We start from the raw sequence: 27,862 nt of genomic DNA on the forward strand, positions 1-27,862 counted from the left end.
CACGGTGAGCGGCGCCTCTCCCAGGCACTTCCAAACCCACTGTTCAGTGGATGACCCCTTACTTGCCCCCTCACCCTTGCCACATCCGTCTCCTTCACACTCAGAGTGCACTGTGCATCTTGGCAGCCACCCAGTCAAGGAAACAGCCCCAAAATGAACGGGGAAAGATGTAGGTGAATCAGCCTCCCGTCATCACCACCAGTGGGGGCGCATTCCAGAATCCCCATGTGAGGCAGCTCAGTTTTGCCTCCTCTGTACCTGCAGAGGATGTGTGGGCCTTCTTTGTTCCTCTACTGATTATACAGTTTTCTGTCGTGTTTCTTTCCTCGGTGTGTGGACTTAAAAATTCAATCACACAGAACTTTATTAGGGTCTGCAGGTCTCTGGTAGTGTTCCATGTAGACCAGTGAGGCTGGGCCTCCACATACAGAGAACACAAACATCCAGGTATCCAAGTCTCTGAAGTTGGCTTTCCCCGCCCACAGGAGATGCTCTGGTCCTAATTATCATGCTGCTGCCGGTTACTCACTTTCTACCACATTTCCGTGGAGCCCTAAAGAGATTCTGATGGAGACCCAGTCTTGGGTCTGCATTTCCTTGGCTTGGCTGTACTGCAGGCAGGAGAGAGCAAGCACATTGCCTCCCCGGGGCCAGTTACCTTCTCGAGGTCTGGTTCCTCTAAGCCCAGCGCTAACTCGTTGTTGTCCATCACGGAGGAAGCCGCCACATCCAGTGGGGTAGATCCTCTCATCGAAGGGGAAGCTGAGGAAGGAAGAGAGGAGAGAGAAAGGGATGGGGGCCGTCCAGTGCTGAGCTGAAGTTGCAGTGCCCACTCATGGTCAGGAGAGGGCAGCAAACACACTAAACTTGGGTCCCACCGTTCAGGGGGGCTGCCTGGCCAATTTAAGAACAGCTTTGTTATCCTTGTCCCCACACTCATTATTGGTTGTGAACATGGAGTAAGTTAGAAAACCAGCTCACAGAATTAGCTGGGGCCATGTATTTTCAACTACTTTTGTAACATGATACTTCTTGGGGGCCCCACTTCGGTGATCACTCAAACGGTAGAGGTGCCACTTAACGAACTAAGCGCAAACGACTTGGCCATTACGAGGGCCACCACCCAGAATTTAAACACAGCCTCAAACAGCATTAGCTCATGTAGTTACATCAGGTCACCAATGCTGTCTTTGATTTTCCTTTGTTGGGTTCTTGGGCTAGAAAAAAGGAAAACTTTTTTAAAATAACAGGTTGGCAGTCTGAGGTTGCCTTTGATAAATCAGAAACTTGAGACGTCAGAGGTCACATGGATGTAGGTGTGGTTTTGCGTCCTTCACAGATTCATTTGGTTTACATCCAGAACAGTGAGTAAGGCGTACGCACTGTGTTGCTTTCCTAGTGGTGCTGACGGATTTACGCTGTTTATCCACGGTTGCTCTTGGCCAGTCCGCCTTCCAGCTTAGCAGAGCGCTGGCTAGTTGGCTGATGGGACAAGCATGCAGCCGACAGCCAGCCTGCCAAGACCTTGGTCTCATTAGCACTGCTCCCTGGTCAGCAGAGTGGGCTGGGGGTAGGGAATCTGTGTCCCCAGACTCGCTCTACAATCTCAGGCAGCATTTCGTAAGCATGAGCCACTGGTCCCAAGGGAGACGAGGTAAAACATGTGACTATGCCAACACAAATCTGTCACCAGTGCTGGTGGGTGGCAACATCTCTCCTTAGGTTGGACAGCAGACATATCGTATCATCATTTCATTTATTTTTAAATCAGGCAGGTTCTTTCTTATATTTAAAAATACCTTAGCAGGTATGTAGCTTCTTTCCCTTTACCCCCTAAGCAGTCAGCAGGGGGAGTGTCACCTCCAAGCCCCAATGTGGAAGCGATAACATGACATACCTAGGCCAACACTGCTATTCTCCAACAGGTAACTCAGATGCTCAAACATGGCCTTCTGATTTTGCCGGCTAATTCGACAGAAATAGCAGAGGAAGCGGCAACAGCTCGCGACCATTTTTGGAAAAGCAATCTGTAGGGAGAAGAAGGGAATGTCAAGGAAAAGAGTCCATCATGAGTCCTTTCTGAAAAGTCTGATCTCCAAGAGTCTTAGGGTATGCCATCAATGGACGTCCGCCTGTCAATACTGGTGTAAGCTATGAACAGTTTGGAAAATGAATTTTCTTACTTCTTACTTTCTTACAAGACTTATTCGCTTATTCCAAGACAGAGCACGGACACCTGAGAAGAGGCTTCCCAAAATATTGAGAGCTAATTTTAGTTCCTGAAATATCTTTCTTTCGAAGGAAAGAGAAGTCAAACAAGAATCCTAGACACCCTCTGATGTCACATGAAATTGCATGACCCTACATCAGACTATGGTTTCCATCTGGGAAGGGAGTGGACAGAACTCCGATGAGGAAGTTCAGAAAGGGAGATGGGTGATTATCAAATAATGCCCAGCATTATATCAGACCCGAGTCCTCTAGGTAAAGGCAGGCCCCTAGGGTTGTGGGAGCCTGACGAGCATTGCCCTCTCAGGCTTTGAGCCTTCCCCAATCACTTTTTTATCTTCCCTAGTTACTTCTGTCCTTGATGACTGCTCTCCAATGGGCTCCCACAGCACTTGCAATCTGATTCATACAATTTAGCACCGAGATGCCGTCTTATATTACTGCTGTTTGCACTTGGTTTCTCTCCTTAACATAGTAATTAACATCTCTAGAGCCTGGCCACATCTTAGTTCTGATCCAATAATGCTTAGTAAGTGGTGTCTGTGTTAACCTTGCTCTGGATCCTAGAAAGTCCTTGATTTCCTCCTTTAGAATCATGGGGTGGGCTCTCTCAAAAGTAAGGTTCCGAAACCGGCATGCTACCTGCTCGCTGAGGCATGCAGACATCTGTTCAGGGCTCTCCTGCAGCGGGTCCACTTTCCCCAGGGACCAGAAGGAAGCAAGTCAATACTGGTGAAACTGCTTTGAAAATCATTCATTCCTAGGACCCTGGCACTCTGGAATTTCCCACATCTAAAAACATCCTCCAATCTACTGCCTTCAGACCCTAACTCTGAGGAGTACCCCACACAAATTAGGATAAATGCCCAGGGAGCTCCCCGACAGTGGGCTTGTGATGGGGGGCTGGCCAGGAAAGCCGATATCCTCAGGAGCTCGGTGCACGGAGCAAACACGCGCACTCCCGAGGGAACGCTGCCAGGATCGTTATTAAGATCCTGTTCTTCTTTAGAGCAGCATTCTCCCGACCCAGCACAAAACACACCAGGCTCCTAAGTGGAACCCGGAGGAATTCCTGCTTGGAAGGAGCGGGCTGAAGAGTACGGGAAGTGAACTTAGCAGGTGAACAGCCTCGTGGAACGAGCAGGAAAAGCGCTGAGCTTCAGGAACCAGAGCTCCTACACTGGCTGGATTCCATTCAGTAGCGCTGTCCTGTCCCTTGGCTGTTTCCCGGCCTTACGCACATCCCTCCCTCTCCCTGGGAAGGGTCACTGAGGCAATGGACGCCAGCCACGTGGCTTCGAACAGGTCACCACATGCCGCTGCGCAGGGGTCAGGTTCTGGCTGAGTTCTCCTCGTAGCATTACCTGAGACTTCTCTGTGCCCAACACGTTCACCATCACCTCCATCACCGTCTCGTGCATGCCAAGGACTCGCATGAGGTTGGGATGCTGGTAGAACACCTTGTTGTTCATAATGTCTCTACGGTAAAGACGGGACAGAGGCTTCAGCACTTGCTTCTACCAGTGCTGTGAAAATTCACGGGTGAGGACACACAGACGCGCAGACGGTGGGTGAAGGGATGCAAATGTGACAGGCCGGAAGGTACTAAGGTACCAGGTCAGTCAGAATACATGTGGAGTGCCTTTTAGCTGATAGGAGTATTTTGTGCTATTTCATCGCTATGAATACTTTCTTTCTTTGAGACAATTCCTTCTAATGACATATTACACAGTTTTCCCTTTGTCTTTTTTTTTTCTTAAAGATTTTATTTATTTGACAGAGAGAGTGAGTGAGTGACCCCAAGCAAGGGGAACAGCAGGCAGGGAGAGGGAGAAGCTGGCTCCCCACTGAACAGGGAGCCCGATGTAGGGCTTGATCCCAGGACCCTGAGATCATGACCTGAGCTGAAGGCAGACATTAACAGACTGAGCCACCCAGGCGCCCCTTCCCTTCGTCTTTTTGCTTGAAATAGTTTGGAGACAGCCCGGACTACTGGATTTCTCTTCCTCCATGTACTCATGGTCTTCTACTTTTTTTTTTTTTTTCTTTTCTCACCCTTATATCTATGTCTCTGTGTACTTCAGTTTTCTTCATGATAGGGCCGTACCCCTTTCTTAAAGGCAGTTGTGTATTAGTGCCCGTGACATTCTTGGGCAACAGTCCTCAAAAGCCAGTGAAATAAACAATGAAATATAAATGTATTTTAAAATCATTCGGTATAAATTCACACATAATAAAGCTGCAGGCAAATCAAAATGCAGCGGCAGCCCGTGACGTGGCTGTGTAATCCCTCACAGGGTGGCGACTCTCGGCCTGTGCCCTCTCCCCTGAGTGTGGGCCGCTGTTAAGAGGACACAGCACTCGTTTTCACTGCTGCTACGTCTACTGCAAGGGCTGGGGAGAAGCTAATTCTGCAGTTTTCTTCTCCCATAAGAGTTTCTTCATTTCCAGCACATACATGACTCTTCCTTGGAAATGAATTTGAGGCATGAGAGCATCCCCTTGCCCCAACCCAGGGACCCTCAAAGTCCCTCTTCCGGGCCTCGGGTGGGGTTCCTTCAGTGTGCTGCCTCTGGGGCAGTGGGAGGGAACATGGAGCAGCAGGAAGGTCATGGTCCCAGTTCTTGATTTTAATCAAGTAACATCGTGGGCTGGTCAGTTAACTTTTTTGGGCTTTGGTTTTCTCACCCACACAATGGAACCACACCCCCGAATTAAAGGAAATCTTTTTGATGCCTAAAATGCTATCTTTTTGCCAGCATGGATTCTAAGGAAGAGCTGTGAGCTACTGTTCTGGGGAAAGGTGCCTCGCAGGACTGACAGAAATGACTCTCTGGGTTAGTCCCGCACAAAGGGAGGGACCAGCCAGTAGCTTCTCAGAGGAAAGTCTCAGAAGAGTTCCAGTCAAAAGCTCAACTGCTCAAAACCTGTCTCTCTTGTTGAGTTGAACACACTTTCCTCTGAATTGTTTTTCATTGCCTCCCTGGGGCTATTTTCTTCAGACACAAACCAAATAACCGCTTTTCTCCCCACCGCTCCTCCCCACCGCTTCTGGCAATGTCCCTTCACCTCAGTAGCCTGCAGTCTGGTCTCCCCAGTCCTCAAAGGTGACTGATTCACCAAGAATCAGGAGTGAAATCAGGATGGCAACACACAGGGATTTATACAACTGGATTCTGGAACATCTCTACAGCCAGGTAAACCAGTTTTCCCTCCCGAAGTTCTCCTGAGGGACTTGCACTTCGCTGAGAATGACCTACCCCAGCCCGTTGATCATGAGCAGCTCCTCCTCCTTGCCCATCCTGACACTGAGCAGGCAGCGGATCTGGCCCAGCGCGGCCAGCAGGCTGATGGTGTCGCTCACGGAGGCCTGACTGATGGTGTAGGTCCTCCGCAGGGCCTGCAGCAGCTCCCCGATGCTGTCATACTGTCTCCGGAGGAGGCTGAACATCATCCGGACCAACTCCGCATCCTGGATCTGGTCCTCCTGGGCCCAGCGGATCATGGTCTGTGAGATGAGCTCCTTCAAGGTGGCTAGAAGGACAACAGGGAGGACCAGTACGGTGGCTGTCACGGCACAAGGAGAGAGCTGTGTATCTCAGTCCCTCCATTTGACAAGGACACAACATCGGTGGTCAAGGTTAAAACACTCTTTTTCTAAGAGTGGAATACAGCATGCAGAGAAGTGACATATATCATCGGAAGACACATATGTGAACCATACTACAAGAATATTGCAATTTTGAATTGAAGGTACTAAATATTTTATTTCGATTAAATGACGTTTGAATTGATACTAGAAATAGAAGACTAAGTAAGATACTGTCCTTGTCTTCAGGGGCTCACAACCCAGTTCTTTACATTTTTATTTTGATTTTATAAAAAAAATTTTCGTCTTTATTTTATAACACAGTGTAATAAATACTAAAATGTGCACGTGCCACGGGACAGAGTGGGGAGTAATTAATTCTGGGGCGGGGCGGTGGCAAAGGCATGAGAAGGTGACACTGGTCACTGGCTCTTTAGAGTCAAGTGATATTGAGCCCTAGATTTTCTCTCCCATGGAAACTATTCCCCAAGTACTTTAAATATACCACATACCATGAGTAAGCCATGCCATCGATTCAAGAATTCTAGAAGATATTTTGGATGGCTTACGCATAAAACTCTGTTAGGAGATGGAGAGAACTGGATGGAGAACATTCTATTAGGTCTGAAGACTTTGCAGCTGGACCACTGACCATCAGCCCGGACTGTGAACGGACTGTGTTGCCCTGGATCTTCGGGAGGGGTCAGTGAACATTGCCTCATGACCACTTTCACAAGCGTCAAGAGAAAAGCCAGGATGGTTTTGAATTCGGAAGTTATCAGGGCTCATACGGGTTGCACAGAAATACCCCTGGCTGCACAGGTAAAGGAAAGGTCACTGGAGTGGGACTGGATTAGCTGGGGGACCTCAGAGGTTGTCCTAAGCAGCTCCTGAAGCGAGCTGAGTGGCACTGGTGTGGGAGGATGGTCAGAAGGGAGACGCAGATCTGAGGTGGAGGACAGGGTAAAAGAGGGGTGGCCAGAATGGCTGGGAAGGCACTGTGCACCCCTCCCCATGTCTCACACACACACACTTCCAGAAAATGCCATGACAGGGTTGAGAAATGCTGCTCTTAAATCACAATCGCCTCCAGGTCTGGTTCTGCCTACCACATTCCCACAGGGTATAGATGGCACCAAGATCCTTAACTCAGACCTGATGATAAAAGCAGAGCTCAGGGGACAGTAAGGGTCACTCCGTCCATCAGTGAAGAAACTGGGAATAAGCTCAGATCGGTGCCTGTGGTAGCCAGTGCCCCGTCTAACAGTCTAGTTTCCTACCTCCATGTCATTATAGATGGCAGATGTCTGCTCTACATACAGTCTTGGCTCATCATGAGGATATAAAAATAGAACTTGGTTACCAAAGCTTCAGAAGAGTTCGAGATGTAAAGGATGAATTTAACTTACTGCTGGGTCTATCAACCCTGTGGGTGTTGTAGGTTCAGACGGGAGACAGGCTGCAAAACTTAAAAAAGGATCCCCAGTGCAGAGAGAAGCAAAGTTAAAAGATGTTCCTAAGAGACCTCAGTGGGCAGGGACTGCTGACTAATATCTGTTAGGTTAGGTAATATCTCTATCTTCTGGGGGTGAAATCAGTTATTCACGGGTCAGGCTGGGCTCCTGTCAGGAACCGGATTCCTCACTGGCCAAGTAAATGTAAGAATTTCTGTTTCTCCCAGTTAATAGTCATGGTAAGGAACGAAAGCACGACGAAACCGCACAACAGACACTCTTGGACCCAATGAAAGTTTTTCTAGTCCTGTAAGTACAATTTCCCCTTCAGCCTACCTCGCGACCTGGAAGAATTATGGTTTTCTCCACTAACCATCAAATTCTCTGCCGAGATCACACACGTCACAGCCCCTGCCACACGTGAAAAGCAACAACCAGAACTGTTAGTTCAAGGACCATCCTCTTGTCAACAGGGAATTTTACAGAGTCCTAAGGACACCAAGTAAATATTAGTGTCCCCTTAACCTGGATTTCAGATTAGTTCAAGATTTGGGTGAGCTCTTAGCCACACAGTGATGTAATAATCCAACATTTGTAGCGAATGGAACATTTACAGCAAAACACCTCTTGAGAAGGCAAACGAGAAAGGCCTTTACCTGAAAGAGTGGAGCAGGAAGAACCCCATGGGTTCTCTGTCCAGGCCAGCCTTGCGGCTAGTACGAGAGAGTGGGATAAACAATTCTGTGTGCGTGACCAAGCTAAAGATCAGTTAAAATGAAAACATGGCCCCGAGACGCTGACAGAAAAAGCAAGACTCGCGGTCATGTTATGATGGGCAGATGTAATTCAGTGGCACACGTGACATTTAATCCATTCTTATAGGACAGGGTTTCAAGTTGCGAAATGAAGTCCAGAAACTAAGAGAAGAAATAACTGTGGGAAGAAAGAAGGCTGGGGAGAGACGGCGGGGAGGAAATACTCCCAAGAGCCCTCAACGCACAGCATATTCTGTGGCCTGACACACACTAGAGACCGAGCACCCACCAAGCAAGCCTAGGCCGAGTCCATGAATTTCTAAAGCTCTGAACACCTCTGGGGCTGAGAAGATGGAGCTTTACACCCCTGGCAGCAATGCTATTGAAAATTCCTCAGATTTTAATTAGCTCCCACACACCGGCAGCAGAGCGGCATAAATGTACCAGGGTCCAGAGGTTAAAAAGAATGTTTTCTAGAAGGTGGTAGGCTCTTCGTATATCTGTACAGCTGAGGATTAAAATAATTAATGCCTATAATCATGTCTGGCAAATATTGTGAGCTTCATAAAGGTTAACTCTTCCACCATCTATACTAGTAGTAGTAAAAGTGTGGTCCACAGACCCTCGAGAGCCCAGGCCCTTTAGGTAGTTTGCGAGGCCAAACATGTTTTCATAATAATTCTAAGATGTTATTTGCCTTTTTCACTGTGTTGACAGCTGGCCTGGTGGTGCAGAAGCAATGTGGGTACAACTGCGGGTGCCCCAAACTCCAAACTTCATCAACATATCCCCAGAAAGATGCCAGTTTCACATAAGGATGTCCCACATGAAATACAAAAATTATTAATTTTATTAATAAACTCTTGCATGTGCATCTTCCTAATCTCCTGTGGGACAAAAAGGGAAATATGCCTCCAACACTTCCGCGGCAAATGGGAGGTCAGAGGACTCTGTGAGGGGAAGGGCTTGTGTGGCTGTCGGAGCTGTGTGCTCAACTGGCTGCTCGTCTCACGGAATGCTCTGTTTAATTAAAAGGCGGCAGACAAACCAGGCTGGTTCATCAGAATTGGGTGAATGACAGACACGTTCTTATAAATGAAACGAGCAAGCTCGTCGCTTCAAGGAAAACAACGGAGAGTATCTGTTGCCAATAATATAATTTGAGCTTTCAAGTGAAAACTAGAATTTTAGAAAATGTTTATCTGCCCCAGTGAGGTTGACAGCTTCCCAGGACTTAAAGACTTCCTGATTAAATTATTGATATTAACAAATGTGCTTTTGAAAATATTTTATAATGAAATATGTCAACATTTGGAAGTTCTGCACGACTTGGTGAACCAATAATTTCCCAATGACCAAAGGCCTTATGTTACAAAAACATTCGTGGGTAAAACCCCCATTCAAATGAAAGACAGACCGATGAGTTTTTACACACGAAGCACAAAAATCTCCTTAATGCGGTGTCAGGTTCTGCACGGCAAGGAACTTTAGAGAACCTACTACTTGTTGAGTTTTGAGGTAGCATCAAAGAAGAATAAGCACAATTATCTGAAAAAGGCTATTAAAATACTCTTCCCCTTTCCAACGGTGTATCTCTTTGAGGCCAGTTTTCTTCCTATTATATTAACCAGGTATAAGAACCCAGCTATCATCTATTAAGTCAGACATCCGAGATTTATAAAAATGCAAAACAATGTCACTCGTTTCATTATTTTTGCTTTGTTTTGAAAAATTTAGTCATTTCTCACAGAAGTATATTATTTATATAATATGTAATGGGGTTTTTGTTATTTTTAAATGAATTAAAGATTTTTAAAATGTCGCAGTTTTAAATTCTAATTCAGTAATATTGATAGATATTCCACAGAAGCTAAAGTTTTTTGAGGTCTTTGAGAATTTTTAAGAGTGTAAAAGGTCTCAAGACCAGAAAGTTGAGAAGCACTGATCTGTACAAAAGGGTCTTGAGGTGACGGCCACGATGGGAAGCAAAGCTAAGACGGAGCCCTGTTCCGTTAGGCTGTGTGGTTCCAATCAGGTAGCTGCTATCTGAATGTGGAAAGCTACAACTTAGGAAGCTTTTATGTTTGTTTCTGGATGGGAGGTAGATTAAATGTGAGTATAAGATGAGTAAGACACCTCACCCTGAGAAATAAAATGAGGATTAAACAGCATTATTTTGAAAATTGAATCCTGGCAGTCAGGAAGGACCCCGGCCACTGTTCCCTCATCACCAAGGGGAGCCCCCTGCCAGCCTGAAGGGCTCTGGGTGCTTCCCTCTTTATACCAATTTGGGTGCAAGCTCGGTCATCTTCAGAGCGAGGAGGGTGGCGTGTGGCTTTCACACTGAGGCTGCACGGCCTCGTTTAGCCTGCTTGCAGTCAGCGCAATCGGACACGCAGAGAAGTGGGCTGCAGGACAGAGAGGGACGCGCTTAATTCTTTGTCCCACATTAGCTGACCCTTCAGCAGTGATGTTAGTCTCATTAATACTAGAAACCAGGGCTGTCGCCTACGGAAGGCTTTCTTCCGGAGTCATTGTGTATCCAGTCCTCAGGACAAATCTCACTCGCAAGTGCCTGCCATCCTCATCTGAGTAGCTGAGTTACCTCTAGTTGTGTCAACCCCTAAATGAGCTAACTCATCGAATGGTAAAGACTGAGGTAAGTAGTCTGCATGCAACTGTTTCAAGACACAAGGATTACCCGCAGCAGCTTCGTTGGGGAAACCAGATATACACATGTGAGGCACTTAATGAGAAAGTACAAGATAATGGGTAAAACTGTGTTGTCCAAGACATTTAGGAAATAAGACAATTCATAAGATACAACTTCTCTAGTAATAAAAACATTCCAAAGAAATTAGAGAAATGATCAGATCTTCCTCCCTTTTCCCCAACATGTCCTTCATCTAAAGCTCTTCATATTTTTCGAAGAGGTCCACATTACGTGGAGACTAGAGAAGTAGGGAAGAAAAAGCTCTATCCTGAAGTTAAGAGGGGTCCTCCCAGGGATGGATGAAACGATCTCACGGGAAAGACATTACCCTTTGCTATGGCTACTTTGTGGAATGCCATGTTCTTTCAAGACCTGATTCACACATGCAGTCCCTGTAGTAAATAGTTTTTACATTTTTCTGATATCAATGGTGGAATGCTGACAAATTTGGTAGGATTTTCAAACAGCAAAGGGAGTCAATTCTTGAGATATATTTGAACCTCTTTTATCACCACAGATGTATCAAGAGCAGTTATCACTAAATACTGATTTCATTTCTGCTGCTTTTCTAAGTTCCTTTTTGGAAATGCTGCCCTTCAATGACAAAAAGACACTTTATATTGCATGGTGCACTGGGTGTTATACACAACTAATGAATCATGGAACTTCACATCAAAAACCAGGGATGTACTGTATGGTGACTAACATAATAAAAAATATTATTAAAAAAAAAAGACACTTTACCATGCATAAGAAACATGACTCCTAAGGGAGAAAGACCCCAGGAGAAAGGTAAGGGGTGGGGTGGGGAGGTTAACTATTGTTAGCTGTAATGTATGGCCTCCTTTTATTCCCCCCCAACATGAACATATATCTTATGACCACACTCAGATCCCCCACCACACGTGATAAAGTTGCTTCCACACCCCCCACAGCTCTAGGATTTTCATGCACTGATTTACCCGTTTCAAGAGGGCCTTGTCAAATGCACTAGATAGTTCAGCTAACGGGTTCTTAAAAAGCTATAGTGTTCTTTTCAAAAAGCAAAAAGATGTCTAACCAAGCATTTGTTTTCTGATGAGAAAGGAATCGTAGAAAACAGAATGTCTTAGCGAAGCCAAGTCATGTACACGTGGTTCCCTTGACAATTACAAATGGCTTCATTCAAGAAATTATTAACATTCTTACTTGCTCTACTTTTGCAATTAGTGTAATTAGGGATAGTCACATTTACTCAATTATATCAAATCTATGATCTAGAAACTGCATTTTAAACAATTGTTTAGGCTAACTCAGAAATGAAATATTTCTAAGGTACTGTATCGTTTAGAGAAACGTGACCCCTGAAAGACACTTGAAAAGAAGAAGAGCTATGTCACTACTTGATTTGTGGACTAGCCAGACGTTGCAGATGAGAAAAGAGGGTTAGAAGTGTCCTTAAATTAGAGTTAGCCTTAGTACCTTAGTCTGGGGGCTCAGGTAGTGTTTATTGCTAAGTTGTTTACTTCCTTCCATTGGTCATTTTGTAACCTGCTAGTGATTGTCAGACCCCAAGCCTGCATTCTGTGACTCTTACAAGACAGTGCTCCAGAGTCACCCACTATACTGGGCAAAACTCTTTGCTAAATGGTCAAATTACCAGCTTTGCAATGGCGACTGCAATAAGAAAAAGAGCATCTCTTCTCACGGTGCAGGTTTACAATTTTAGGCTGCTGGTGTCTGGAAAGAATTTTCTCTTTTCATCTCCAAATTTAGATCACAGTCCAAGTGGTCATCGTGTGCTGAAATACAAGCTTATTATCAAAGAGCAGATGTTGGCCACTGACAAAGCAAATCCCTAAAGCTTATGGATTGCCAGCCTAGGCTGGTGTTAGAGTCCTGTGAGTGTGCGCCTAAATCTGGGGCAGTTGAGAAGAAAAAAAGTCTTCTCATTACGTTGACGAGAGTGAGTGAACGAAACTGCACTGTCCTTAGTTTAAACTTAGAAAGCAATTTATAATGCTCACACTTACAACGGGAAAAGAAAAATAATTATGTGCATCTAAATTATGTACACCTATTTTTAACTTCTAGGTGACTAACAAGTCAGCCTGTGGTATATTGTCCATGCTCTGGAGGCCCACACAGGTGGCAGATCATTTCCATGTATCAAGAACCAGTGTATTTTGACCTCCGCTTTCTTCCTCCCTGTGGTGGCTGAATAAAGACCCCCCCCTGCAAATATTCACCTCCTTATTCTCAGAATTTGTGAATATTTTACCTTATAAGGCAAAAGGCACTTTGCCTTTGTGATTAAATCAAGGATCCTGAGATGGGGAGATTATCCTGAATTATCCAGATGGGCTCAAGATAATCACAGGAGTTCTTCTAAGAGGGAAGTAGGAGGGTCAGAGTCGGAGGAGGAGATGTAATAACAGGAGCAGAGGTTGGACTTGTACCATTACCAGAAGGGGCCACTAGTCAAAGAATGCAGGGGCCTTTGGAATCTGGCAAGAGCAAGAAACAGATTCTCCCCTAGAGCCGCCAGAAGGCAGGCAAGACTACTAAAGCCATTTTAGACTTGTGACCTCCAGAACTGGGTGATAATGAATTCGTATTGTTTGAAGCCACTAAGTTCGTGGTAATTCGTTGCAGCAGCGATTGAAAACTAATACGCTCCCCCTCGGCAGGAAGTCCTGGCTGAGGATACTCGAGGCTGCAGATCGGACTGGAGAGCTGCTGGAGAAGAGCTCGCAGAAGCTGGGTCCTGACAGGGCTGCTGTTCTAAGTTCTTGCCGAAACAACTGGAGTGACAGGGCTGCTGACACCCTGAGGTCTGCATGGATCTGGCCCCGAGCTGTGTCAAACCAGAACATCATCATACGCAGAAGGCACGCACTGCACAACTTCTCTGGCCCATCAGATACCGTACACAGAGCACAGACGGCATGTTCTCTAGTTTCCCATGACACAGCTTTTTGGCCTGTACTCCCCTCTGGACATCAAGAGCTAGAACCGCCTGTGTTCTAACAGCAGCCACTGCATAACCAAAGGGAAAGAAGATAGCCATCATGACCTCATGAATATCCCAACCATGCATCAAGAATGCACTTGTGCCTTCTTCCTTCTTAACAGTACTGATTTTGTACAGAGAGCTGCCTCTCTGTCTTATGGCCCATGACAACTGACCCAACCCCACTCTACAGGTGGGCTCTGCTGACGTAAGTCATCCAGCACATTTTATTTTCTAGGACACACTCAATGGTTCACGAGTTGCCCATCACCAAGTTTTTCAAAGGTGATCTCAGGGTCCTTGCTTTGAGTCCCAGGGCAGGAGAACTTTCCTCACTTTTCCCTTGGACACTGTAGCACATGGACGTGAGGCCTAGAATTGCAGCCACCATCCTGCTGCCAGCCTGAACGCAAAGCTAGAATGTGGAATGACTGTGGGGAGGATGAGCGGAGCCATGGGATTAACTCGACCCAGTGGCTGGCTCTATCTCTAACATCCAGGTACGCCAGTCAATGAAGTCTTTTATTGGCTACTCTACCTGAGTTGGATTTTCTGTTTTTTTTTTTTTTTTTTGCTGAAAGCATCTGAAATGGTAGATGAAATAGACCGACACCTTGTCTATTCGCTTCAGAAGCTGGGAGGTACACCAACCTCTAAGTACTGGAACATTAGACTGAGCACTGCTTTACTGAACCCTTATACTCCTTGCCCCCATGGGTAGGAAGATCATTAGTTTCATCTTATAGACAAGGAAACTGAAACATGGAGGTTAAGAAACTGGCCTAACATCATAATTAGTAAATGACAGAGTTGGGACCCAAACCTTGGCTGCTGGAATCTAAACTCATCTACTTTTCCAGCTGAGAGCTGCTTACTTTCTATAGCTACACAAAATCCAGAAAAATTGTTATCTTTATTAATGCTTTAAATTTATATTATACTGGCTAGATACTCTCTTAAACAATGCAGTGGGGGCGCCTGGGTGGCTCAGGCATTTAGCGTCTGCCTTCGGCTCAGGGCGTGATCCCAGGGTCCTGGGATCGAGCCCCGCATCGGGCTCCCTGCTCCACTGGGAGCGCTGGGAGCCTGCTTCTCCCTCTCCCACTCCCCCTGCTTGTGTTCCCTCTCCCGCTGTCTCTCTCTTTGTCAAATAAATAAATAAAATCTTTTTAAAAAAGTAAACAAAGTGGCTTCAGAAATAAATCCTGAAAATCACAAACCTTTGGCTTTTCTAGCAGACTCTGAGCTAGGAAGATTATTCACATTCGCAGAGCCTTGATTTCTTCACCAATAAAATCAAGTTAGCAAAATAAAATTCATGTTGAAATAGCTGAATTAAGGATGACGTAGTGATAAGAGTGTGGGCTACTTTGTTCTAGCTGTGTGACCCTGGTCAAGTCACTTTACCTCTCTGTGGCTCTACCCACTTCTACCAAGTCACAGATGGCTTAATACTCTAGAATTCCAGGTCTACCTTGAAAGGGTTGTACTAATTTATTTAAATGGCAAATGAACACCTATGGCTTCACTGGGTTAAGGTAGTGAGCGCCACGAATTTTACCCCCCAACTTTTAATACCCACCAGCCCTATTACAAAGCTACCCAGCTTGCTTTTTACTAACACCGGAGATCAAAGAAATAAAGCAAAACCTTTGAATCTAGCGGTCACTGACCACAGTGAGTGGCTACCGTCGAGACACCGTCCCACACCACTAATCACTCATGTGGGGGAGATGAGCAGTGGACCCTGATGACCTTTTGATGACTGACTTGATTGCTGACAGATAAAGGACCCCTCCCCTGTCAGGGGTCAGACGGCACCCTAACACACTCTTGATCTAGTGGGTAAGATTGAAAGGGAAGGTCTCATGCCCTCTGCTCTGTGCCCCAGAGCTTCCCGTGGGCTGAAAGTCTGGTCTGCTTTGCAAAGCGGCCAAATACCTACTACTGATTAGCAGAGAAGGTCAGGGAGAAAGTGAAACCCATCACCTCTGAGAGAGCTGGAAAACTCCTCAGGCTAATTTCGGTGTGCTTTCCCGGTGCCTCTCTGGCCCCGGCCGTGTAGCAAGTGCCGCTTAGGCTTCATTTCACAAGAACGAGGTTGTTACTGGGATCATGGAGAACAAGGTTACGAGGCTCTCAGAGAACCCGGAAGGACAGGCCTGTAGAGACAGTGCGTGGAGTGCTGTTCTTGGTGCTGCTCCGTGTACCCCCCGTGTCATCAGGGCCCGTGAATGGGACTGCTGCCAGAGACCCAGGAGCGCGCGACAGTGCAGGGTCCGTCCCAGGCTGTGCCGCAAGCCGCTGACCACCCACGAGAGCACCCAGCTCCTGCTCGACCCAACTCTGCATTTAATTTTTGGACGTGTACACGTGTCTCCTTTATTGGCTTCGCTGGTGGGGGAATAGGGTAAAAGGTCAAGCTGCTTGCTACAACCTTCTACTTCTCATTACAATAATAGTACCAACATTCACTAAGAGCTTCCTGTGGATCAGACCCTGTGCTGAATTAGCATTTAATCCACGCGACCACTGTGTAAGAAAAGACAGGTATGGCAGGGACCAAGTTTCCCCACAGTCATGGCCATGTTAGCCCAATCCTCACTTCATCTCTTATGTAGGCAAACGCTCCAATTTAAGAAACAAGGAAAGACCCCTGTAAATAGGTGGTCTGCCGAGGCAGCCATGGCAGTGAGTGCTGCACCCGAGAAGGAGTACAGGAGATGGAGCCCCCACACACAAGGGTGTGGACCCACAGGCCCCATCAGGCAGCCTTGAACGTGGCTCTCAGGGAAGGCTGCGTGGACAGTCAAGTGGCCGATGTATATTTCTGCTAAACCCATTTCTAAATGTCCCTCCTCAGTGCTTTTCTGCCTTGGCCCAAGCCTCCCCATCTGCGCAGGTGGAGACAAGTGGGGAAGGACTGCTTCCCCAGCGGGCTGGACACCCCTTTAGTCCCCGAGGCCATCCTGCCCGCCACGCGCACGCTGCGCTCCAGCAGCCTGGCCCGATTCCGCCAGTCAGCTCCGCGGCTCTCTGGGGTCGCATCTATCATATGGAGATAATTAGCCTGTTGTTTTTGAAATCAGTCAACCAGCCTCATAATCACTTTCTCAAAAACATTCCCGCGATTAAATGACCATTGACGACGATGATGACGATGGGGAAAAGAGCACAGAGGGCAGCTGCAGCTGCTCATGTGTTCCGGAGGGGAATCCCTGACATGAACTCGGGGTGCAGGGGATGGGCTCGGGACTGGCGGCCTCTGTCTGTACTCTGCTGGGAAAGTAACTGAATCACTTTTATTTGAGTTCCTGTGTGTATTCAGTCTGAAGAAGAAACTGAGGATGGGGTGGGCAACAGGCTGCATATCCTCGAGGTCACCGCTCCCCAGTCCTGTCCCTCCAGCCCCACGGCCCGGCCAGGGCACCCCTGCATGGTGCTCTGNNNNAGTGTGGGCCCTGCGTATGGAACATGACCCCAGTCTGGGCCTCCTTCTAACTTCCTGCAGGAACTTTGTCCTAATTCTTTTGCTGCTCTCTTTGTTGGCCTGGCATGCAAAATGGGCACCCGGCTGTCACTGTACCTAGTTGTTTGCTGTGAGGATAAATCAGGTGAGGCGATGGCAAGTGCCCAGCACCGTGCCTGGTGATTATTTTGGGTCTATTCCAGGAATCCAGACTTCCCTATTCGAAGGCCAGCGGATGAACCACCTTAATTGCATCCACACCTTAAATTTCCCTTTGCCATTTAAACTTATAGCTTTTCAGGGATTAGGACGTGGACCTCCTTGGGGCCATCATCCTGCCTACTGCACCATACTTATCTGAGTCCTCAGAAGCTCTCACCTAGAGCACTGCAGTGACATCCCAGCGGGCCTCCACACCCCCGATGACCCTGCACTGCGACCCTCTGGATTGCCGTCTTGCTAAAGCAGAGCTGACTGGGGCCTCATGCAGTGCCTGAGATACAGGGGGTCATTGACAAACATTTCAATAGCCGAAAATAGTTAATATTAAGTGCGTACTCTGTGCCAGGCACACTTACAAGCATTTTGGATTTTTAACTTATGCCTCATGTCAACCAAATAAGGTATTAGGGCTACGCCCATTTTACAGATGTGAAAAAGAGGCACAGAGAAGTTGCCACATGCTCCATCTCACAGATATTCGGTAGCAGAGCAAGAATTTAAGACCACGTAGCCTAAGTCTAGAGCCTTATGCTCGTAACTATCTCACTATTGTTGAGTAAATGAATCATTTGGTCTTCAAGGACCTTTCATAGCCACTGCCTGGTGGGGGGGAGGGCAAGACATTATTATATAAATAAAGACGCTGACAGGTGGACTCAGGTGGACAAAGGTTCGAACTTCCGTGCCACCACTGTGTGACCCTGCCAAGCTCCTTAATCTGTCTTTACTGCAGTTTCTTCAACTATCGAATAGGAATAAAACCGCCTACTTCATCTACTGCATCTGGTGAGCCTTACATGACGGCTTCACACGGTGCTCAGGACTCCGTGGTTACCAGGTAAATGCTAACCCCCCTCCCTGCACCTGTAAGGCCAGGTACGATAAGATACATGGCGATGACTTACATGTCACACTCTAAGGCTGAATGTACTTTCACGATTGGATTTCCAAGCCACTCGGTCCTAACACCACCCTAGCCCTCCACTCTACCCATTCCATTCCTCTTAGAATTCAACCAGTCTCACCTGGTTGCCACTCCTGGCATATGACCTGGACTTTTCTGCCTGGGGCTTTGTCAAAGCAGCTCTTCTCATCAAAAATGTCTTTCCCTTCTTACTTTATCTACTTATCCACATTCTTTATGGAATCTGGCCAACTCCTCCTCTCTGGCCACCTGCTGTATTTTATCTACACTTTTATTTTAGCATATCCAAACTCATGATTATATCGAGTTTCTTGTCTATACCTGTTTCCTCCATTGTTTATAAGGTCCTCATTTTCTTCATCTTCATGAGTCTCCCATGACTAACCTACACTGGAGGTCAGATTTGTGGCAGAGTTAAATGTGGAAACGGGGAAGATACGGTCCGAGCACAAAGACAGGGACAGTAAAGAAAACAGACAGGGACAGAGATACTCCACGCAAGGTGGAAGGTTATACGTGCCCTTTTAGAAATGCCATGAAATGGTGGGGGAAGAAGGATGGAGGATGAGGTTGAAAGAAGACTTCATGGAGAAGGTGGGTCTGCACGTTCGTCACAGGGGGAGGCTGTTTGGAGAGACTCTGACCAGGCTTACAAATTTTGCCCAGGTACCACAGATGGACCTACCACCAAGCCGTCTCATTTTGTGGGCAAGTATTTGTGCTGGGCCCCGGACTTATCTTTGTGGCGAGCAGCAGACTTTTGTCCTCTGCATCACTCAACAGGCTGCAGCACTCAGGCGGGAGAAAATTTCGGTTAGGGCTCTCAGGCCACTCAGTGATGGGGCAAGAGCAGACACAAGTGGCAGCTTTCTTTGTAGAGAGAAGATGATAGAAAAACCTCCACGGAGAGAGCATTCAGGGAATGACAGATCAGGAATGCACCGACTTTGAGCTGTACAGTGGCAGGCGATCTTGATTTGGTTAATTTCAGAATTTAGCGGAAATCGCTGGTTGGTCTCTTCTGGAGGAATAACTCAGTGGCAACAGATTTATATTCATGGAAACCCTGCTTCCACTGTAGTGTGTGAGAAGCCCTGGCTTAGAACTAACAGGCAAAAGATTTTCCTGGGAATTTGCTGGATTGGGATATGCCAAAGAAATGTGACTTAGTATGGCGGGCTGCTATTGTTGGATCTTTCCTACCTCTTCATTATCGTATGATGTTTTGATAAAGACTGTAACAACTTTCACTAGTTTACGCAGTTCCCCGTAACTCTGAGCCAGCTATCAGGATTCTCACGAGGTTCAGAACACTGTGGATTCCTCTTGCCTCGAAAAGCTGAACTTTTCCTGCAGGTTGTCTGGCTGACACCAACTGCTCATAGAGGAGAGACTGCACCCCCTACCCTGACAACTGTGAGTATGAATCTCTGGCTTGGTCAACTTTGGCATGTTAGAGTTTTGAATTCTGGTGGCTTTAGATCTCCTACATGTAACAGTGAGTCGTAGTTGTGAGTCACCTCACAGGTGTAGTAAGCCAGATAAAAAGATGATGGTTTAAAAAAAACATTCTGTTTGTAATAGCGATGTTGGGGGCTTCATGGGACAATGGAAAGAGCATGGAGCCAGAGTCAGAAAACGTGAAGCAAGTCCCAGCCTTACTCATCTTGGTTACCCTGGACTGGTGACATTCAGTCACCTGGAAATTGTTCTGGAGCCAGGTAGTGGTAGAGAGAATAAAGGAACAAGTATCCCTTAATTCTTCAGAGTCCTATTTTCACCAACTCTACAATAGAGGAGTGAAAAAACCCACCAGTAGTAAACTGATACCTGTGAAGTATTCGGTGAATTGTCAATTCACTACCCCATGTCATTATCTGCACTTTTAATAGTTTATCAAATGCAAGGGAAGAAAAATCAGATAAGTAATAACGTGGACAAAGTTACTAATATTTTAAAGTATTTTGACCCTTTTATCACAACTGGCTATGTATTCAGAAACACTGTCTCCATCCCACTGGTTAAAAACAATTTTGGGGGTGTGGCAGTTAAGCCATTCCCAAGATTTTCTCTTCATACATCAGCTCTGAGTGAGGGACTTTCTGTCTCTGGAACATCTGGCCAGGGAACTCATCTGCTGACAACCAGACAAGCTTGACCACCTTCATTTTTATTTCTGGAAGTCCAGGATAGGAGACTTATACCACAACGTGTGAACCTCTCACAATTCTCCTTCTGGAAGGGAAGCAGCATGAGGAGAAGACATGGAGTCTCCCAGTGGAGCGGCCGTGTTTGCACCTTCTACTAGAAGGGGCAGAACAGGGTCTTTCTGCCTGAGGCCCGAGGCGGCAGTGCTGAAGACCGCAATCTGGAGCCTGGGCACCATTCTTCCTTAGAGTTAGGGAGACTTCACACAGCCAAGTGAGTTCATCGGACTCCATTTCCTACCATGAAATGGTCACCTTGTGGGACCCCCAGTTATGATACATCACGTTAGGAAGAAGCATCCACTTTCAAAACAGACTCTCAGCAGGTAATATGGGTCGGCTCAGTCTATTTTTAGTTCTGCTTTGGCAGAAACCACAAAGGGGATCTAAACTCATTTTGTGCCCTTAGAATCCTGCTGGCACGTCCTCATCAAAGACCTACCCTTTCCATGGTGACGGACAGCACTGAGGAAGGGTTGCCGGTGCAAGTGCTGCCATGTACCCCACACTTTTCCAGAGGCTTCAGCACTCGTGCGTAAAAATGGTGAGGCTGCCTTCCCTTCCGAGATATTCTGACAAAGATGGAAGGTCAATATAAAGGGCAGTAAGATGTACGAACCCCAGTGTAGTGTTTTCAGACAATCCAATCACAGCTTGGCTATTGCTCTAGTCTCTGATTTGAAAGCATGTTCCAAAATGGATAGGAAGAGGGACAAAATAAAAGGCAACTATGCTAAAGCTTGGAAATTCCTTCTTTAGACAAATGAAATATTTGCAGAATTTGGTACTAAAGAGCATCCCGATTATATATAATACACAATCTTCTTCTCGAAATGTTAACGGTTTATAGACAGTAAACTGCCCTACAGAACAAATTATGGTCTTGTTTCAACATGAGTCACAACGGTAGGAGTCGTGTCTACCATAAGGCTTAGAGAGATGAACTTGGACAAGGTTTGGTGTTGTTGAAAAACTCAAGGTCAAAGTCCTCTAGGATGCTACGTTATGAAAATCACAGCCAAAATCCAAAACTGACCCCCATCAAAGCCCACATCCTATTTCTTTTCCTCTCCTTGTGTCACTATTTAATTTTCTCGTGGAGGCAATTTGCAATGCTAAGGAACCACAAGCAGAGGTGACAAAAACAACAATGGCTACAGGAGGAAGACAATGGAAACCTCAAAGAGGAACAGAAACCTGTTTACAGGCATTTTTAACTAGACAGACAAGAGCAGACCCAAAATAATAGATCCCTCAGGTTTCAGAAGACTCTGAAAGTAAGTCCAGAAGCATAGCCCCAAATACACAGGAACCACCACCAGTTATAAAAGAATGCCCAGATGCCTCCTTCGAAGCGTCGGCGACTGCGCTGTCAGAAAGCCTGTTCCCTTCATTATGTCACAGAAGAGCACTGTGCCGGGAGGACTGTGATTGAAAGGCATGGTCACTTACTAGGGGATCTCTCTTCCTCTTCTGTTGGCTGTTCCGTCTCAGGCTTGGGAGGGCCTTTGATTTTATACACCAAGGCACGGAGTTTCCCAGTCCAGGAGGTGTCCTCCTCCTCCTCTTCCTCCTCCTCCAGGGGAACGCCTAGCAAGGCACAGAACAGAGTGAAAACCTTGAACAGTACATGAAACCACCCAATCATTGAAAGAACATAAAGTCTCTGCTTCCCACCCTTCTGGAACCTTCTAAAGATACTATAGGCAGTTCCCCATAAGTATTTACTTCTATGATATCTTTTGACAAGTTTTTAAAACTTGTATAAGAACATCAAGTAATTTCAAACCCCACACTTAACTTTTTCTAACCTATACTCCAAAAGGGCTCTGGAGTATCTAGAAAGAAAAAGTTAACTGAGTCATTTCAGATGAAAAGACCATCTATTATTTATACATTAGTCAATCCACCCATGCATAAGCAGCACAAATGTTGAGAATCATTTAAAATCAGCAATTATGTATTAAAGTAGGGACAGCTGGCTTAGAAATCTTTAAGGAAGAAGTTATCATTCTTATATCACTGCAAAGCTAAGAAGCAAAGGGGATCAGAATCTTGGTTCAGCTGGGAACAGGGTCCAATTATCTAAGTCAAGTGGGGGAGGTTTATATAAGTATGGATTATTTTCCTTCTTCAGAAATCCTGTTCACTCTCTACTATCTCACAAAATTTCTTCTCAGGAGTTTCCGTCATATGTTATGCCAGAATTATTTTCTATAGCTTCTCTGACCGAAGTAGTTTGGGTAGAATAATTTCTTGAGCAATTAGTATAGTACCATTAACCTCTGAACAATGCAGGGGTTAGGGGTGCCCCTCACCCACACAGTGGAAAATCCACATAGAACTCTGACTCTCCAAAACTTAACTATAAATAACATACCCTTGATGGGAAGCCTTACTGACAATAATAAACAGTCAAAACACACACACATTTTTTAAACTAACATTTATTTTAAAATCTTATATGTATTATGTACTGTATTCTACCAATAAAGAAAGCTAAAGAAAATGTTATTAAGGAAATCATAAGGAAGAGAAATACATGTACAGTATTCTATTTATGGAAACAAAAAACATTTTAAGTGGACGCACGTAGTTCAAACCCATGTTCTTCAAGGGTTAACTGCACCTTTAAATAGCAAACTTTCTTCCCAACCCTCACTAGCTTCTAATGGAGGAATCAGGAACAGACTTGTCTTTGAAATAGCTTTCATCTCAGAAGCTTACCACAGTGAATAAGAAGGTCCTCATGGAAGTCATAGAGCTCCTCCCGGATCTCCTCTGGGCAGGGGCAATTCTCTCCCAGTTGAAAATTAAGAAGCATGTTGATCTTTGAGGGACAAAGAAGAATGGGTAGTTGGTTCTCAGTGTTGGTCAAAGAACTCAGATCCTGCCTTAGACACCTAACATTCTTTGCCAATTTTGTCCAACTCAAATTCTTTTAGGTGGCCAACAGGGGCGCCTGGGTGGCTCAGTCAGTGAAGCGTCTGCCTTTGGCTCAGGTCATGATCCCTGGGTCCTGGGATCAAGCCCTGCGTTGGGCTCCCTAGTCCGCGGGGAGTCTCCTTCTTCCTCTGCCCCTCCCCCTGCTTGTGTGTGCATGCTCTCTCCCTCTCTCAAATAAATAAAATCTTAAAAAGATGGCCAACATTTAAAAGTAGCTTTCACTTTTTTCTGATTATAATGGTTATTTATTAATTGCACCAAATTTGGAAATACCTAAAGAAAATGTACTGCGATCCAATTGCCCAAAGAAAACCACATTCAGCTAGTATCCCCCAGTCTTTATGTGTACAGATTGAGATCATACTCTAAACATTTTTGAAGTCTGATTTTCCACTTAACAATTTATCTTGAGCCTTTTCTTATTTTACTGATTTTTAATAGGTACACTGTATTTCATCATACGGATGCATAGCAACTAATGAAAATGTACATAAAATTAATGATTTGTTATATTTAAATTGTTTCCATTTCCTTGTCTTTATAAAGTTTGTTTGAATTTCTTTTTATATAATTTTTGTTCACATCTCTGATCCTTTTTTTTTCAGGATAAACTCCTAGAAGCTAAATGACTGGATCAAAAGATTTGCGTATTTTAATGGCTTTTGATATGAATTGCCAAATCACCCTCCAGAAGGCTCACAACAATTTGCATTATTACCAATTTTATATAAGAGTGTGTATTACTTTGCCATCTCTATTACGGTAATGAGAGTTAACACATTTTCAAATATTTTCCAATTTAATGGGTGAAAAATGTCATATCCCTGTTGCTTTAATTTGCATTTAATTGGTGAGGTTGAATTTTGTTTTTCCATACTTAAGGACCATTTTTTTTTTTTTTTAAGTAGTCTCCACACCCACTGTGGAGCCCAACACAGGGCTTGAACTCCTGAGATCATGACCTGGGCTCAGATCAAGAGTCGAATGCTTAACCAAGCCACCCAGATGCCCCTATTTCATATTTTATAAATTTCCTGTTCATGTTTCTCCTCCATTTTTCTGTTAGTAATTTTCTTTTTAAAAATTAATTGGTATTTTGCACATCCCTAGACTATTAACTCTTTGTAACATAAACTCCAAATATATTTCCTGGGATTTAGTGAGCTTTTAACTTTATAGGACTTTTTTATTGACATGTACGTTTTAACGTGTAAACTATCATCGTTTCCTTTATAGTTTTTTCTCAGGGATTCTTTTTTTTTTTTTTTTAAAGATTTTGTTTGTTTATTCGTTAGACAAGAGAGCACACAAGCAGGAGGAGCAACAGGCAGAGAGAGAGGGAGAAGCAGGCTCCCTGCTGAGCAAGGAGCCCGATGCGGGGCTCGATCCCAGGACCCCGGGATCATAACCTGAGCCAAAGGCAGACGCTTAACCAACTGAGCCACCCACGCACCCCTGTCTCAAGGATTCTTAACTATTTTTACGCCATGGACCATTCTGATGGTCTGTTGAAACCCTGATTATTTCTCATATTATTATTTTGAATACATACCATAAAATATAGAAAATTACATAAAGAAACAGTTATACTGAAATCTAGTTATCAAGACCATTAAAAGAAACCTGTGGTATAGGAACATATGTGCTTGTTTATTAACTCATTAGACAAAAAAATCTAGTGGCAGGTCTCATTTCCACTGTGATCTTGAAGTAATGATGAATGCAAATGGTATTTCAAAGTATGACAACCACTATAATACAACATGAAAAAAACCAGGAAATTTCTGTTAATGGAAAAGTCACGTATTTGCTTTGCTGCCTACATCAATAATTAAAGAAATGCTATCAGAGACTAATGACAAGTTGGTGAAAATGAAGTCATTCATTTCCTGCTCATATCTGGGAATGTCTCAATTCTTTCCAAAGACCCACAACCCCAAGTCAGTGAATATCTGGGGGACAGAAGCAAAGCTAGAGGAGATGTTGTCCATTTCGCTGCCTCAGGCAGGGTAACCCGAATACCAGGCAAAGGTACTTTCTGTTTAGGATTTCTAGGTTAAAAACTTCACAATCTCTTTTATTAAACCATGAAAAACCATATTTAATGTTGTTAGGAAGATCCTTATTTTTTTTTAAGATTTTATTTACTTATTCGACAGCAATAGAGACAGCCAGCGAGAGAGGGAACACGAGCAGGGGGAGTGGGAGAGGAAGAAGCAGGCTCATAGCGGAGGAGCCTGACGTGGGGCTCGATCCCATAACGCCGGGATCACGCCCTGAGCCGAAGGCAGATGCTTAACGACTGCGCCCCCCAGGCGCCCCCCCTTATTTCTTATTTAAAGCTACTACTGCAAACAATTTTTTGGAAGTAGGTAGAAGTACTGTTTGTAATAAAATAATATCCACAAAACAGGTTAGTAAAGTAATTTTTGTGGTTGTTTGGTTGTTCCACGGTGTTAAAACATGGTAATTATATTAACATATATTGATAGGTTGTTTATTAAATAAAAATAAGATTTGAAAATCTAGCTTGGGAGTCAAAAATTAATTTCTTTGCTTAAAGATCATTCCTTAGGTAGAACACTTGGGAACCTGGGGCCCACCAGCCTGCAGGGCAGAAAACCAAATGGGGAGTGAGCTGAATTTTCTCCTCCATACGGCATACACTTTAATGATGCCCTTTTTAAAGTCAAAGGCTTACTGACTATGCCTGGCTAATTTGCCAACAGCCACCGAACTGATCTTAGTTTTGCCTACTTTTGTACTTGGTAACAACCCCCAAGTATAGGTTTTTTTTCATCTCTCTATACTACATAAATATAAGCCTGAAAACCTTCATTTTCACCTCAAAGGTTACAGAAGGATGAGAGAATCATATCATGGTTTTAAAATTCTAATACTTATGCATCCAATCTTCCAAGTGATTTTGCATTGCCATCCCCTGAAATTGCTCTAAATTCTCCTTTGTTGATATTCATTTCTGAATTTTTTAGAGAGCTCTGCTAGTAGGTTCCTTCTAGAAATGAATACTGAGAGGGGCAGTAGGTGGGACAGCTGAATTTGATAGCAATTAGTGTCCCTTCTTTCATTTCATTCCTAGACCAGCAGCATCAGTGTCACCTGGATACTTGCTAAAAGTATAAATTCTTGGGCCTCACATTAGAGCTACTGAATTAGAAGCCCGGAGGGGGGAGGAATCAGCAATCTGTTTTATTAAGTCTTTCTGGAGATTCTGAGGTCGGCCCAAGAGTCATTGGTTTAACACATTTAGGGAAGAATTTCTCAAGTTACAAATGTCTGAAACAAATCTGAAATGATGGTCCATTGGATTACTGGGAAGGCTAAAGGAGGAAGTGCTGGTAGGCCCTGGGGACAGCAGAGAAGAAGGTAAGGAGGCAGCAGGGGAGAGGAGAGGTGGAGCCAGCATGGCGCTTCCAGGAGCCAGGATCCTAAGCTATGTCCACGAGGACAGTGTTAGACAGACAACGTATCCTAGCTGGGTTAAGCAGATGCCTCAGGAAACAGACATACACTCTACTCACTGGTAGAAGTGAGTCACGGGCAGAAGGTCATAGAACATGAGGCAAATGCAGATCCCCCAACATGGAAGCTCATGACAGCATGTACAGAATGTTTACTGTAGGTCAGGTATCCCGCTAAGCAATCTAAATGTATTATCTCATGGGATCCTCACGAGAAGGGAGGGAGGGAGATACAAACACCCTTGTTTTGCAGCTGAAAACACCGAGACGTGGAAGGCAACTGCCCAAGACCACACAGCCAGTGACGGGGAAGCCAGAACAGGACCACACACCACCTTGTTCTCCCTTCCCATTATTCACAAAACGAGTCAGCATTTACCCAACAAAATGGGAAACCTGTTGCCAGTCTAAAGGCAGCCTGACAACATCTGTAAAGCCTTCAAGAGTAATTCAGGCTCACTGCACCTCGCTCAGCGCTCAGCGTGATGCGAATTACCTCCTCCCGTCCACTGAAAGGGCTTTTTCATTCTGCCTCCAGCAAAGAGATGAGAAGCTCTGCCTACTTTTTTCAAGGCCAGTATCATTCAAGTGAATCTTTTAAAAACCAAGAGATGTGGTTCATTTTTAAGCCAGTATAAATATCTAGTTGTATCATTATACCAAATGGTGGTAATTATACTGACAACAATTTATGGCTAAGCTGCTTATTCAATATAGATAAGATCCAAAGATCTGGTTTCAGAGACCGAAAACAAATTTCTTCACTGAAAGATCTTCTGCTTGGAACACTGAGGGCGCTGGGGCCAAGCAGCCTGCAGGATATACGGGAACAGCTAAGCAGTGGGACAAATGCAAACTACTGTTCCACCAGCTGTCCTG

At 45.1% G+C, this 27,862-nt stretch overlaps 1 protein-coding gene across 1 annotated transcript in view; it reads right to left on the bottom strand.

The window, feature by feature from the left end:
- The window catches only part of RYR3 (ryanodine receptor 3), a 491,158-nt gene that overhangs the window by 129,702 nt on the left and 333,594 nt on the right, over window positions 1-27,862 (bottom strand). The window contains 6 exon segments of the mRNA XM_040620426.1: window positions 659-762; window positions 1,898-2,027; window positions 3,594-3,708; window positions 5,490-5,763; window positions 22,008-22,145; window positions 23,283-23,385. Coding sequence (XP_040476360.1) covers window positions 659-762; window positions 1,898-2,027; window positions 3,594-3,708; window positions 5,490-5,763; window positions 22,008-22,145; window positions 23,283-23,385 — 864 coding nt within the window.

Source organism: Ursus maritimus, unplaced genomic scaffold, assembly GCF_017311325.1.
Source record: "Ursus maritimus isolate PB19 unplaced genomic scaffold, ASM1731132v1 scaffold_35, whole genome shotgun sequence".
Classification (NCBI taxonomy): domain Eukaryota; kingdom Metazoa; phylum Chordata; class Mammalia; order Carnivora; family Ursidae; genus Ursus; species Ursus maritimus.